The sequence below is a fragment of the Artibeus jamaicensis genome, unplaced genomic scaffold, assembly GCF_021234435.1.
Source record: "Artibeus jamaicensis isolate MK-2021 breed Jamaican fruit bat unplaced genomic scaffold, CSHL_Jam_final contig_233, whole genome shotgun sequence".
NCBI classification, from domain to species: Eukaryota; Metazoa; Chordata; class Mammalia; order Chiroptera; family Phyllostomidae; genus Artibeus; species Artibeus jamaicensis.
In genome coordinates, this window is record NW_026521486.1 from 54687331 (window position 1) to 54700757 (window position 13427).

The window sequence follows — 13427 nt, forward strand, 5'->3', positions numbered from 1 at the left end:
TTCCCTCAGACTATATAGTCTAACCCAAACTAAAAAACTTTACTCTTCTTAGGACTTCCTATAGCACTATGTATATTTATAAGCTTCTGCACTATATGTTAATAGTCAAAATCCACTCCTTCACGAAGTACCTTTTGATGTTATACGAAGTGCCATCTTTTCTTTTTTAAAAAAGATTTTACTTATTTTTAGAGGGTAGGGAAGGTAGGGAGAGAAATACTGATGTGTCAACGTGTGTGAGACCACATGGATCAGATGCCTTTCACACGTCCCTAACCATGGACCTGGCCCACAACCCAGGTATGTGCCCTGACTAGGAATCAAACCAGTGTACCTTTTGGTTCACAGGCTAGTGGTGCTCAATCCTCTGAGCCACACCAGCCAGGGCTCAAAGTGCTCTCTTTTCATCTACACCCACCATGCACACTCTCCAACTCTCTACCAAGCTCTTACAGTCAAAATGTAACCAATGTGAACTGCTTCTCACAGAAGAAAGATGAGGCCCAATGTGTTCAGAAAGATTATAGGTTACAGAAGGGGTTGATTATTAAATAATCAGCATTTGCTAATGGTTAACATCTGAGAAAGAAACTGGAAATGAGAAACTTTACAATTAAGTTGTATTTTCTGAAAACAAGGTCCTAAATAGCATAGCACAATACCTTCCTTCTTGCAAGAAGTGAAAAGGCTGAGATTTTAAGGGGTAAATCAATCTGTGGTATTAAATCTTTTCAATTGAAACTGAGGTATTAAAAGTAATAAATGTAATCTCATTTCGAGAGTGTTCATGCTTTCTGAAGGTGGGGGATAGGGGAAGAGATTAAGCACCCACTGAATTCATCCCACAAGAAGCCATAACTTTATTAATGATAGAAACAGTACAAATTTCAAACCAAGCTGCAGTAACTCTTGAAACACCAAGGAAAAAAAAAGTCTTCCTTTTTAGATGGTTACATCGTTAATTCCTGTAAAAGAAAAGAGACCATCAGAGGTATAGGCAAATGGAGAGAATTCAGGTCACCAAAACTTAAGGCAACTCAGGATGGGCTTTGGAATGAGGCCTCCTAATTGGCTGGTAAGCACAGAAAATAAACCCACCCATAATTGGTTGGCTCACTGAAAACCAAGGAATAAAGGACTGGACACTTACCATAATAGCATTTACAATATCATTACTGTTGTTCTTCAGGGCTCGGACTGCCTTTGCTCTCGACACATTTGCTTGTGACATGACCAATTCTATGTCCTTAACTTCCACACCTGTTTCATCAACCTAAGAAAGAAGGAAAATATTGTATATATAATAAACGAGACAAGAACAACTTCAGTATAGTTTGTTGCAAGTCAGGAGTCTTTTGAGTATAGTTCTTAATTTAACTCAAAAACTACTTCACTCAATGAAATTCATGAGATTAAAACAATATAGAATCTACCCATTAATACAAATATATGACTATTTGGAGAAGATGAAAAGCACAAAGGATTTCCTTGTATACCTCTTCCTCTTCACTTTCCTCTTGTACGGTTGGAGTTTGTGTGTTTTCTTGAATGTTTGATACAGCTTCACCTTGAACTTTGAATTTCTCAGCAGCTGCTAGCTGTGCCTGCTGAGATAAATCCTCAATCTGTAGAGCAGAAAACAGACATTCATGTGAGTGGAACAGTCTGCAGTAAATGAAAGAAATCATTCACATCTTTTAAAAAAAATTTTATTTAGTTATTTTTCAAGTACAGTTTTTTGGTCTATTTCTCCCACCCCCAGCCCCGCCCCATTTACATCTTTCCCAAACTTTCACTCTAAACCCACTGCAGATTAACATGCTATATAACTTGAAATTGCTTGCCCTTGCTCAGATTAGTTATCACTGTAGAAGTAGCTTAGATTTAAAGCAGTGATTCTCAACTTTGTGGTGGGAGGACTTTGTCTCCCAGGGGACATCAATCAAATAACTGGAGCTTTATCTTGGGTTATCACAACTGGATGTGATACCGTGAAACATCTTTAATGCATAGGGCAGCCCTTCCACAGCAAAGAATTACTGGCCCCAAATGTCAACTGTGCTGAGATTGAAAAACCCTGTTCTAGAGCAACTCCCATGAAAACTTTTCTTACCTTGGCTTCCCCAAACACTATGTAGGTATCTGAAGCTGGGCTCTTGTAGACATCTGGTTTTGTGATGACAAAGAGGATATTCTTAGATTTCCGGATAGTGACCCTAGTAACTCCTGTAACCTGTCGAAGACCCAGTTTGGACATAGCCTAAGGAACATAAAAGAATACCAGCTTTACAACTTTATTATTTTTTAAAGATTTTATTTATTTATTTTTAGAGAGAGGGGATTGGAAGCAGAAAGAGACAGGGAGAAACACTGACTGGGTTGCCTCTTGTACATGCTCAGACCAGGAACTGAACCTGCAACCCAGGTATGTGTTTTGTAGGATGGCACCCAATTAAGCCACCACCAGTCAGGGCAGTTTCAACTTTTTTAGAAGCAATTTCGGAAGTAAGGACCATAGTAACACCATATGAAAAACAAAGCCATTTTCTGGGCTAAGAAAAGTTTCTATTAGAATATACAATTGGTTTCCAGGACTTTTTTTTTTCCCATAGTAATTTCTGTTATTTTAACTAATCACGATTCTACTACCACCAAGAGTTCCACTACAGTTCTTCCCCTCTCAGGCTGCTTCATCAGAAGGTTTAATCCTTGTTTGTTAAAATCTTACCTTCCGTGCCTTTTTTTCACTCCGACTCTGTTTTGCTTTACTGACTGGTTCTTCATCAATTTCAGCTGCTGCCGCCAGCTAAAATAAAACAGTATGCCAGAATGTGAGACTTGGATTCCACAGAGACTTGTAAACCCTTTATGAAGGTTTATAGCTCCAAATATGTAAGTTCATCTTTTCTGATCAACCCTGATTTTCCAATGCTTCCTTGACCTAAGTACTTATAATCAGTGAGTAAGAGAAGACCCACCTGGGCTTGCTGTGTGGTTGCCTGTGTGGAATCTTGTTCCTCGAGCTCTGGTACTGATTCATCACTGTCAGATTCTGTTCCAGACCCTAAAATAAAGAAATAACTTTCACTATTTTATAGTAGAGATCATAAAAAGGAGGCACTTTACCACACCCTGCCTGGACTAGAGGTCACTGGCTTATGCTAAACCTTGCCAAGTAAAATGTTAAATCAGCTGACTTGTCTAATGTCAAGCCCCCCACTTACTCACAAACTAGTATGCATACATTCATTAAAGACTCAACCCCAGAAATGAGAGGTAATTACTTGATACAGTTGAACAGTTTATATACTATAACTGCTTCTTTTCCCTCAAGGTCTTCACTTCTTGGCATAAGCAAACTCCAATGACCTATGTAACTCCAAACCCTACCCAATAGCCCAACCATCCCAGAAAGGTTCTAGCAGACAAGGTGTCCACAGATACACTGAAGTAAAAAACAAAATCACATTGTGGCAGCAGACCAGGATGAGGGGGCACTTTCCCCTCATCCTTTAAACTGGGTTGGGGGAGGCCAGAAGCAGTTATATACACACATTTAGCCTTATTTTCAAACCACTCACCCTAGCAATTTGATCTAATCAACATAGTTCAAAGATTCTCCATGATGCCAACCTATAGTCCCAATAGTCATCTCTACTAGTTATTTTCCTGTGACCTCTCCCATTTCTTTCAGACATAATTAACACATTTCACGTTTTCCTCAAGTGAAAGGCCAAGCATCAGTAAAGACTACTGAAAGGAAAAAGCATACACCTGCACCATTCTCAGTCTAGGAAAAATAGGTCTTTTAAGAAAAGGAAGTCTCTGGGCACTGGTTATTACTTAAAGGAATTTAAGTAGTCCCAATATTCAAGACTTTCCTAGTATTTTAGCAAATCCCAGGCCCAGGGACAAGGTTAGTGATGTGGCAGAAATTAGAGCAGATGTAAGGTCTAGTAGGTCTTGGTTTTCAAAGTCACATCAGTTAGGTAAAATGATGGCACACTCAGGTTAGTCTGGACTGGACCCCATTACACAAGATGGACTATCTGAAGTGATGAAAACCAAGATTCCGTTTCACATTCCTAGAGCTTTTGCATTAAAACTATCATTCTATGTTCTATGTCCAAACACAAGCAGATATTCTGCAGAAAAGTGGCGCATCCTAGGGTTAGTATTGGTGGGTAGCCCCCAGGAGGGGTGTGGGCGACACACCATGCACACAGCAAACCAAGGCAAATACCCTTGTTTTTCTTCAGAACAGGCTGCTTGGCAGAGGGGGTTGGGGCAGGGATCCCAGCAGGTTTGGGGGTGGGCATGTTGACGAGGACCGACTGGAAAGGTACTCCCCCCGAGATTGGGTCCGGGGGAACCAGAGGCGGCAGCTCATCCTCATCAGCAGGGGCTGAGGGCTTACAGGGTGATTCCAGCACCAGCCCAGGTGAGGACGGCAGAGGTTGCTGTTTAGGAAGCAGAAGGGGAACTGGGGAAGAAGTAAGAGGCAGAGAGGCTGCTGGGGTGGGTTCTGTACAGACAGATGCTGCCCCACCTTTAGGAAGGACCTTCTCAGAGGCAGCTGTTGCTAAAGGTGTAGATGTCTCAGACTTAGGATGAGGAGCCAAGAGACCTTTTGGAGAATGAGAAGAATCTTTGCCCTTTAAGGGAGAAACAAGGAGGGCTTTTGGAGTCTTTGGAGAAGTGCCTTTCTGAGTGGTGACCGTCAGTGGAGGGGTTGGAGCCGCTGCAGAATGGGGTCCTTTAGCTGAGGGATCAGGGCACACAGGAGGTGAACTCTTCTTGGCTGGTGGGCCTTTCTGAGTGGGAGCTGGGATGACTGGTGCACTTTCAGAAGCTGGGGCAACATGTACTGCTTTGATAACTGTGGAGCCTTCCTTTACTGGGAGCCCTCTAGATGCCTGAGGAGCAATGGATCCCAAGGGATATGAGACAGAAACAGGGGAAGCAGGGGAGTCTTTGATGGATGGGAATGCTGGGCCACCTTTGGAGGATGAGGTTCCTGGGACTTTGGGGGGAGATAAAATTGTTGGGGCCCCTTGGGGGGCTGGGGTAGCTGAGGGCTCTTTGGGGGATAGAGTTTTAGCTGAGGCCCCTTTGGGGACTGGGGTAGTTGAAGGCTCTTTTAGGGATTGAGTTGCTGGGGCCCTTTTGGGGGCTGGAATAGCTGAAGGCTCTTTGGGGGACGCAGTTTTAGCTGGGGCTTTTTTAGGGGATGGAGTTGCAGGGGCCCCTTTGGGGGCTGGGGTAGCTGAGGGCTCTTTGGGAGATGGGGAAGGCACAGATAAGGGAGTAGGGGTCTTTTTTGGGGATAAAGTTTTAGCTGGGGCTCTTTTAGGGGATGGAGTTACAGGGGCCCCTTTGGGGGCTGGGGTAGCTGAGGGCTCTTTGGGGGATAGAGTTGCAGAGGACCCTTTAGGAGATGGGGAAGCTGAAGGGTCTTTGGGGGATGAAGTTGCAGGGGCCCCTTTGGGGGATGGAGCTGCAGAGGCCCCTTTGGGAGATGGGGAAGCTGAGGGCTCTTTGGGGGATGGAGCTGCAGGGGCCCCTTTCGGGGCTGGGGTAGCTGAGGGCTCTTTGGGGGAAGAAGTTGCAGGGGTCCCTTTGGGGGATGGAGTTGCAGAGGCCCCTTTGGGGGCTGGAGTAGCTGAGGGCTCTTTGGGGGATGGAGTTGCAGGGGCCCTTTTGGGGACTGGGGTAGCTGAGGGCTCTTTGGGGGATGGGGTAACTGAGGGCTCTTTGGGGGCTGGAGCTGCAGGGGCCCCTTTGGGGGCTGGGGTAGCTGAGGGCTCTTTGGGGGATGGAGCTGCAGGGGCCCCTTTGGGGGCTGGGGTAGCTGAGGGCTCTTTGGGGGATGGAGCTGCAGGGGCCCCTTTGGGGGCTGGGGTAGCTGAGGGCTCTCTGGGGGCTGGAACTGCAGGGGCCCCTTTGGGGGATGGAGTTGCAGAGGCCCCTTTGGGGGCTGGGGTAGCTGAGGGCTCTTTGGGGGATGGAGTTGCAGGGGCCCCTTTGGGGGCTGGAACTGCAGGGGCCCCTTTGGGGGATGGAGTTGCAGAGGCCCCTTTGGGGGCTGGAGTAGCTGAGGGCTCTTTGGGGGATGGAGCTGCAGGGGCCCCTTTGGGGGCTGGGGTAGCTGAGGGCTCTCTGGGAGCTGGAACTGCAGGGGCCCCTTTGGGGGATGGAGTTGCAGGGGCCCCTTTGGGGGGCTGGGGTAGCTGAGGGCTCTTTGGGGGATGGAGCTGCAGGGGCCCCTTTGGGGGATGGAGTTGCAGAGGCCCCTTTGGGGGCTGGGGTAGCTGAGGGCTCTCTGGGAGCTGGAACTGCAGGGGCCCCTTTGGGGGATGGAGTTGCAGAGGCCCCTTTGGGGGCTGGGGTAGCTGAGGGCTCTTTGGGGGATGGAGCTGCAGGGGCCCCTTTGGGGGATGGAGTTGCAGAGGCCCCTTTGGGGGCTGGGGTAGCTGAGGGCTCTTTGGGGGATGGAGCCCCTGGGGATGGAGTTGCAGAGGCCCCTTTGGGGGCTGGGGTAGCTGAGGGCTCTTTGGGGGATGGAGCTGCAGAGGCCCCTTTGGGGGCTGGAATAGCTGAGGGCTCTTTGGGGGATGGAGCTGCAGGGGCCCCTTTGGGGGCTGGAATAGCTGAGGGCTCTTTGGGGGATGGAGCTGCAGGGGCCCCTTCGGGGGCTGGGGTAGCTGAGGGATCTTTGGGGGATGGAGCTGCAGGGACTCTTTTGGGGGAGGGAGGAGTCACAGCTGAGGGAGTAGGGGTCCCTTTGGTGGCTAGAGTTCCTGGGGCTCTTTTGGGGGATGGTGTTGCCAGGGCACCTTTGGGAGAGGGAGGAGTTGTAGATGAGGGAGTGGGCACCATTTTGGGTGAGGACAGAGTCACAGTTGGGGATTTGGGGGTCTCTTTAGGGAATGAGGTTGCTGGATCTCCTTTCCGGGAGGGAGTAGAGGCCATTTTGGGAGGTGGGGTAGCCGGGGCTTCTTTTGGGGAGGAAGGACTCCTAGCTGGAAGAGTAGGAGTCTCTTTATGGGATGGGGTTGCTGGCCCCCCTTTAGGGGAGGGAGTGGCCACAGCTGGCGAAGCAGGGGTCCCTTTGGGGGATGAAGGAGTGGGGGAATGCTTTTTGGCTGGCAATCCCTCAGGGACTTGAAAGGACAAATTGACCTCTGGAAGAAAGGAAGCTTCAGTCAGAGAAACAGGAGATGAGAGATTCCCAGCAGGAGTATCAGAGATAGCAGGTACACTTTTAGAAATAGAAGGAGCAAGAGTTAAGGTAGTAGAAATAGCTGAACCCTTCTTGGTTGGAGGTCTTTTAGTCTGAGGAGACACATTAGTCTCTAAAGGAGATGGGGAGTCAGCTAGGTAAGTTCCTTTGGGAGATGAAGTAACAGAAGCACCTGAGTCCTCAGTTGGGCATCCCTCAGGAGAGGAAGCCAATACTGACGTCTGAGAAATACCATGAACTCTCTTTGCAACTTTAGTACCAGCTAGGGGAAGAGAGGAAAAGGGTTCTGATTTGGAAATTTCAGAAGCCAGTGCCACCGTAGCTGGATCAGAAAGATTCTGTGGGGATAAAGTCATAGCTGGAGCCACAGAGCAACTTTCAGAGGTGGGAGAAATCAACGGTAAAGTAGTAAGAGTAGAAGTACCCTTCTTGGTTGGGTGGCTTTTAGGGGTTACAGAGACTGTTCCTTCTAGAAAAGAGCTGGCTATAGTTGCAGGAGTGGAGATTCCTTTGGCAGCTATAGGAGCTATCCCAGAAATGGCAGCACTTTCCAAAGGAAATGTAGCTACAGTTGGGGTAGTAAGAGAACTTTTAAGAAGCTGACTAGCATGGTCTGGGCTCGCATAAGGATCTGTCTTGATGATAGAGGCTGGGGAAATAACACCCAGAGGAGAGGGAGTAGCAGCAGCAGCTGGCTTAACCACCTGTAGAGGCTCTGCTAGATTTTTGTTTTCAAAGGGAGCTTCAGGACAAAGAGATATCTCCAGAGAAGACGATGTACTTTGCGGAGAGGGGGGATTTTGAGGGGTTGCCAGGGTTAATGGTAGCAGAGTAGGGTCTTTCTTGGTAGGGAGTCCTGCCTGGGCTGGTGAAATACGGGCTCCTATAGGAGAGGCAGGTACAGTCTGAAGATCTTCTTGGGTTGGGAACTTTACCGATACTGAAGCAGGGACACTTTGGGAGTCCGCAGGGACTGACAGAGGAGTGATTGTTACCTGAGGAGAAGGAAGCTCTTTGGGAGGCACAGGTGCCATCGCCAAGGCAGTATGGGAAGCTGAGTTCTTACTATTTATGGGACTTGACGAAACTGGAGGAGAGACACAAGTAGCACTCACTGCCTCAAAGGTGGTAGGTGTTGCAGAAATTGTAGAGGGGTTAGTCATCGGAAGTGAGGTGGTTCCAATAGAACAAACAGGGGCTTCTTTCAAGCCTGGACTTCCTGGAGAAGCAGGAGGAATCTGGGCCACCAAAGGCTGCTGATGAGTGGCATTAGAAGAGCCTTTGAGACTGACAGAGGCTGTAGGAGATAAGGAAGAGGTAGCTGCATTTGAGAAATGAGAAGGGCTGTAAGAGGACCCACTAGTGGTGGTAGAGGGTCCTTTGTCAATAGACCGAGCCAGAGGGGAAGCTAGAGTCCCCACTGGAAAAGCGGCCGCAGCAGCAGAAACTGTCTCGTTTCTGGAAGGAAGGGGAGAAATGACAGATTGCTGAGAAGGGTAAGAAGTCCCCAAAGAAGAGTGATCTACAGAAATGTTATCGGTTATAGGGTCTGAAAGGACATTAGGGGCTGTATGACATACAGGTTGCACAGGAAAGCCAAGACAACTCTGATGTAAAGGTGTAAGATGAGAGCCCAGAGAAGGTAGGAAAACTGGGGGGACAGTGGGAGCCACAGGAACAGATTGGGTTGAAAGAAGTAAGGCATCAGGTGGACTAAGGGGTCCCTTTAGGCCGAGGCTTACAGAGTTCTGTGGAGAAGTCAGAGCTGAGGAAATAGGGATGCCTTTGACCTGAGGAGAAGTGATGGCTAGGGGAGTACTGGGTGGTGTCTGAGCACATGAGGTTACTCCAGATTGAAGAGAGGCCAGGGGAGTTACAATATGGGAAAGGCCAGCACTGGCTGTATTTGGAGGGATGGGGGTAACTTTTGGATCATGGACTACTTGAGAAGGCGTTTGAATAGGAGAAGTCTTTGGTTCTGAGGACACAATGGGAGCTGACAGAGGTGTACATGACCCTGACTCAGCCAAAGCAACTGAAGGAGGTGAACTAAGAGGGTTAGGTGGATAAGCAGAGCTCTTCTGAATTGAGTGGGGAGCCAAGGCCACCAGGGTCAAGGGAGCTGAGGAGGACTGGGCACCTTTCATAGTTGTAGTTATCATGGGTGAGGCCAGGGCTAAGGCAGCTGGGGAGATGGGAGGCCCTATTAAGTTTGGTAGGAAAGCTGGGGTGTCATGGGGGAAATGGGCTGTTTCCAAAGGCAGAGCTGTCCCAGAGGATGACTGGGGAAAAGGGGGTGAGACAATAGTAGAGGGAGAGAGGAATGGGGTAGGTTGGTTAGGGGTTGCCAGAGAGCACTGTTCAGGGGGCAGAGAGCAAGGAGGGGGAGGGGGGGGTCCAGGCTGCCCTAAGGCAGCAGTGACACTTAAGGCTGAAGACACAGGAAGCACAGCTGGAGAAGAAAAGAAAAAAAGGAAAAGAAAAAAAAGGGGGGGGGATAAAAAAGGAAAGGGAAGGAAAAAATAAAAGGTGAGTTATGCAGCCCAACTCGGCACATGTTTCATAAGGAACACTGGAATTTATAATCTGAGGAAAATCACCATACAGGATTGGACGAAGGTGACAAGTAATAGCAACCATTCCAAAACACGCTTCGGTAATCTATTAAGAACACACACCCCCCTCCCCTCCTCAAATGAACCCTAAGTCTTTTTCATAGGCCACAGAATCACCATCAGAAGAGCTGTTCCGCTGTTATTTACCCAAGGGCCATAAACAAACTAAATGATACTGACAACTGGAACAAGGAAAGTAGTAACTGGTGATGATGGGGAATCAGGTCACTCAGTAGTCCTGTGCCTCAGTTTACTACTCAAAACAATCAAAAACACTCACAAATGAATTGTACTCCACAGTTCTTTACAGACCTTCCCAGGTAATGTTAGCTCTTTAGACATCAATCTCAGATGAATCAGACTGCCAGGGAGAGAGCTCAGTCACAAGGGTAGGGACAGCATTATGAAACTAACCCAACTTGTTAAACCAGACTGTGGTTCTATTTTGGAAAAAGAATGGCAGTGGCGAGGATACATTAATCCCCACCCCTTAATCTGGGTAAGTATGTCATCCTGCCAAAATAGACCAGTATCTGGCACTAAAGCTAATCAAGATTCTCTGAATGACTGAAAAATCCTTGCTTACTATTCAGGACATACACAGGAGTACAGCAACAAAAGCTCAACACCTTGAAGGGAGTATTTAAAACAAAACAAAAAGCTTGTAGCATTCAATTTCACAATTTTCTTAAGTGTATGGTACCAAAGAAAAGACAGGTAGCTCAACTAGTTTTTCCTGAAGAGTTGGTAGGTCAGCGCCTCGATTAAAGTGCAAATGCTTTCAAACATAATTGGAATTTGAAACCTAAAATGTTTCTCTCTGGCTGGACCTCAAGATGGAATAAGGGCCCAATTACTTCGTTTAGACACCATAACCAATTCCCTGAGTTAGTTTTCTCATGTATTCTAATTATTTAATTATATTTCAAAAAAAAATTCTGAGCGATTATCACTGGTATTCCCTTAATATTATTAAATGTACTCCGTAAACTCAAACTATTCAGGAATAAGTTTAACAGCACTATTTAAGAATTGCTTCAGAAATAATAACATTACTTTTGAAGCTTGAACCCAGACTATTCTAAATTCATCTGAATTTCAGTCTTCATATTTATAAAATCAAGTTGTCAACGAGACTCTGCTTTTTAATTTAGCACTCAAACTACAGGATCTTTAGTGCTAGCAGTCTTTTATGCTTTCCCTTAAGTGCCTTATATTATAGTTCAAGGATTTCACATAGCTCATTCCCCAGCTCAGGGACCCCCTCCTTCTTTTCTAGCAGCTGTATTAATCCCTTCAGCTGCTGAAATCAGACAGGTGGAGAGGGAGAACCTTAATGTTTTCAACAATAAACAACTCCATTTTAATTCCGGGAGACACAAATTGCCCTTAAGTGACAGGTGCAGTTTAAAAAAAATGAATTCATCATAAAAAAAAAAGGTAGGAGATTACAGCCTAAAGGATTCCCTTCATTTAGTTTTGTACAACTCAGCAAGATCTTGATTAAAAATATTTTTCACTACTTCCTTTCAAGTTTTATAGAGATGTATTTTAACCGTAACAGCAGTCAAAGGAAAGCTTTATTTCAATCCTGGGTTCCAGATGAACTCTTGATACAGGCACTGTTCCAGCATACTAGAAACATCTCATCACCAATCCACAAAACAAGTAGACCGACCTAAAAGGGCACTTGGTCCCAGCAGGACGCATCATCCATCACAGCACACGCCTCAGACATGTGATGAGGGCACAATGCCAAACCCTGGTATCTAAACCCTTGATGCAACTTGCTGGCTGGAACTTCACAAAAGCTCAGGTCTCTTTGGCCAGCCAGTGTGCCATCCAATTCTAATAGGTAAGAATCACTGAGCCCCCTCCTCCCTTGCTCTGCCCAGTGTTCCTGAATGAGGTGGGTTCCACAGCAGAGATCCCTTTGAGGCAGTTGCCACACCCACAAAACAGGTCAGGGAGTCCTGAACCTTAAATGTACTTTAAAAAAAAAAAGAAAAAATCCCACCCCTTAATGAGTCCCTCCAGGACAGCAGTTAATATTATTTCGTGCTAGAGCTACAGCCTTCTTATATTTAATGAGCTAACTCTGAAAGACAGAAGTGTATTCCCTTTGCCACTTCACCCACCAAATGGTCTTAGGGTTACTCTCACAATCTTAATTATCGACAAGGGGGGCTAGGGGGACCTACCTGTCTCAGCCTGGGGCTGTGGCAACTCCTGCTCTGTAGCAGGGACGGTTTCTGTGGCTTCACCGGGCATTTCTGAAGGGAATAGAAAGGACGCCTGAATTGACTGGAATCCGTTCTGGTGCTCAACCCAGAATCAGGTATTCTTAAACACTCTGCGGGGGTCTGTGGGGAGGGGAAAATAGTGAGGGTGTCTGGGGACAGGCCTCCCCAAAGCAGCTGGCGATAGGTGAGAAATGTGACCCGACCCTCGGATCTCTAATCTAGCGAATCACCTACTTTCACCGCTCCTCTTCACTCCGCAGAGTGGACTTTCCAGTTCCCAGCGGTTCGTTTTATCCCACACTTCAAATCCCACAAGGGCAGCAATGAGAACTGCGTTCGCAACCCGAGAAAGGATCCCGGTCTGGCTCCCGACCACTGGAGACTTGGGACGCTACTTTGAACCACCCCCGCTGCTACGTTCACGCTGCCTGGGGCTGGGACCTCCAGGACTCCCGCTTGCAGACTTTTGGGAATCAAGAGGGGAAAGAAAATGCCTTAACTCCCAAACACTCTTTTATCACAATAAGAACTATTTTAGGAGGGCAATTTGCAAGGCCGTGACCCATTAACCTCCTTGAGATTCCCATGAAGCCGTTCCCAATAGAAGCACTCTACTTCCGCCCCCAACACCGAAGGGCTCCCATCACACCAGCGCCAGATTCCTGGCCCGGCCCGCAGCCCTTTTGCCAGGACACCACTTGCAGACCCCATTTTGTCCGGAGACACCAAAACCACAATTCCCAGGGTCGAGTAGGGACCCGGTAGCTACACAAAGCCTCCATCTCGCCTTAGCTGTCAGTCCCCGGGGTAGCTTAGCTCGCATGAAAGGCAGATGGCTGTGGATAAATAGTAGGAGCAAAAACACAACTTACTGTGAAGGGAACGCGGAACCAAGATGGCGGCAGTAAGAGACCAACCGAGAGCGTGACCCACGCCTATTGCAGAAAGCAGCCTGGCAAAGGAGGAGGGGCTAGAATTCGCTTCCGGGTTAGAACTAGCAGGCTGTCACTTCCTTCAGAGTGACTCTTCTGCGTTCGGCGCGCCTACCCGAGTGGGGGTGGTGGAAGTCTAAATAAGGATAAGAGTTCAGTACTGGACGCAATGGTCTGGCACTCTGCTCCGAGACACGCGGTCATTAGATTGCCGACCCCTTCCTGTCCCCCAGGTCGTAGCATGTGGATACGCGAAGGGTGAATGCAATAAGAAACCAACCACTGCACTCTGGTCAGCAAGATAGCCATAGCATTATTTCGACTTTTGGTTTTCCTTTCTTAAATAATGCAGGAAAATATGAGGTTTTAAATAATATGGAATGCCACAGATTTT

General features: G+C 47.4%; 1 protein-coding gene across 1 annotated transcript; it reads right to left on the reverse strand.

The window, feature by feature from the left end:
* Positions 1-836: 836 nt before the first annotated feature.
* On the reverse strand, positions 837-13071 carry NACA (nascent polypeptide associated complex subunit alpha). The gene is made up of 8 exons (XM_037163539.2): positions 12974-13071; positions 12060-12131; positions 2979-3064; positions 2729-2806; positions 2114-2260; positions 1497-1625; positions 1151-1273; positions 837-965 (listed from the first exon to the last, which is right to left on the reverse strand). Exons 2-8 carry the CDS (start codon positions 12127-12129, stop codon positions 951-953), a joined length of 648 nt encoding a protein of 215 aa, XP_037019434.1. The 5' UTR covers positions 12130-12131; positions 12974-13071; the 3' UTR covers positions 837-950.
* Positions 13072-13427: the final 356 nt, after the last annotated feature.

Coding starts and splice junctions, on each gene's coding strand:
- NACA (XM_037163539.2), bottom strand. CDS start 12,129: ATGCCCGGTGAAGCCACAGAAACCGTCCCTGCTACAGAGCAGGAGTTG. Junction 3,065..12,059: donor ACAGCCCCAGGCTGAGACAG/GTAGGTCCCCCT, acceptor TCTTTATTTTAG/GGTCTGGAACAGAATCTGAC. Junction 1,626..2,113: donor TAGTGTTTGGGGAAGCCAAG/GTAAGAAAAGTT, acceptor TCTGCTCTACAG/ATTGAGGATTTATCTCAGCA.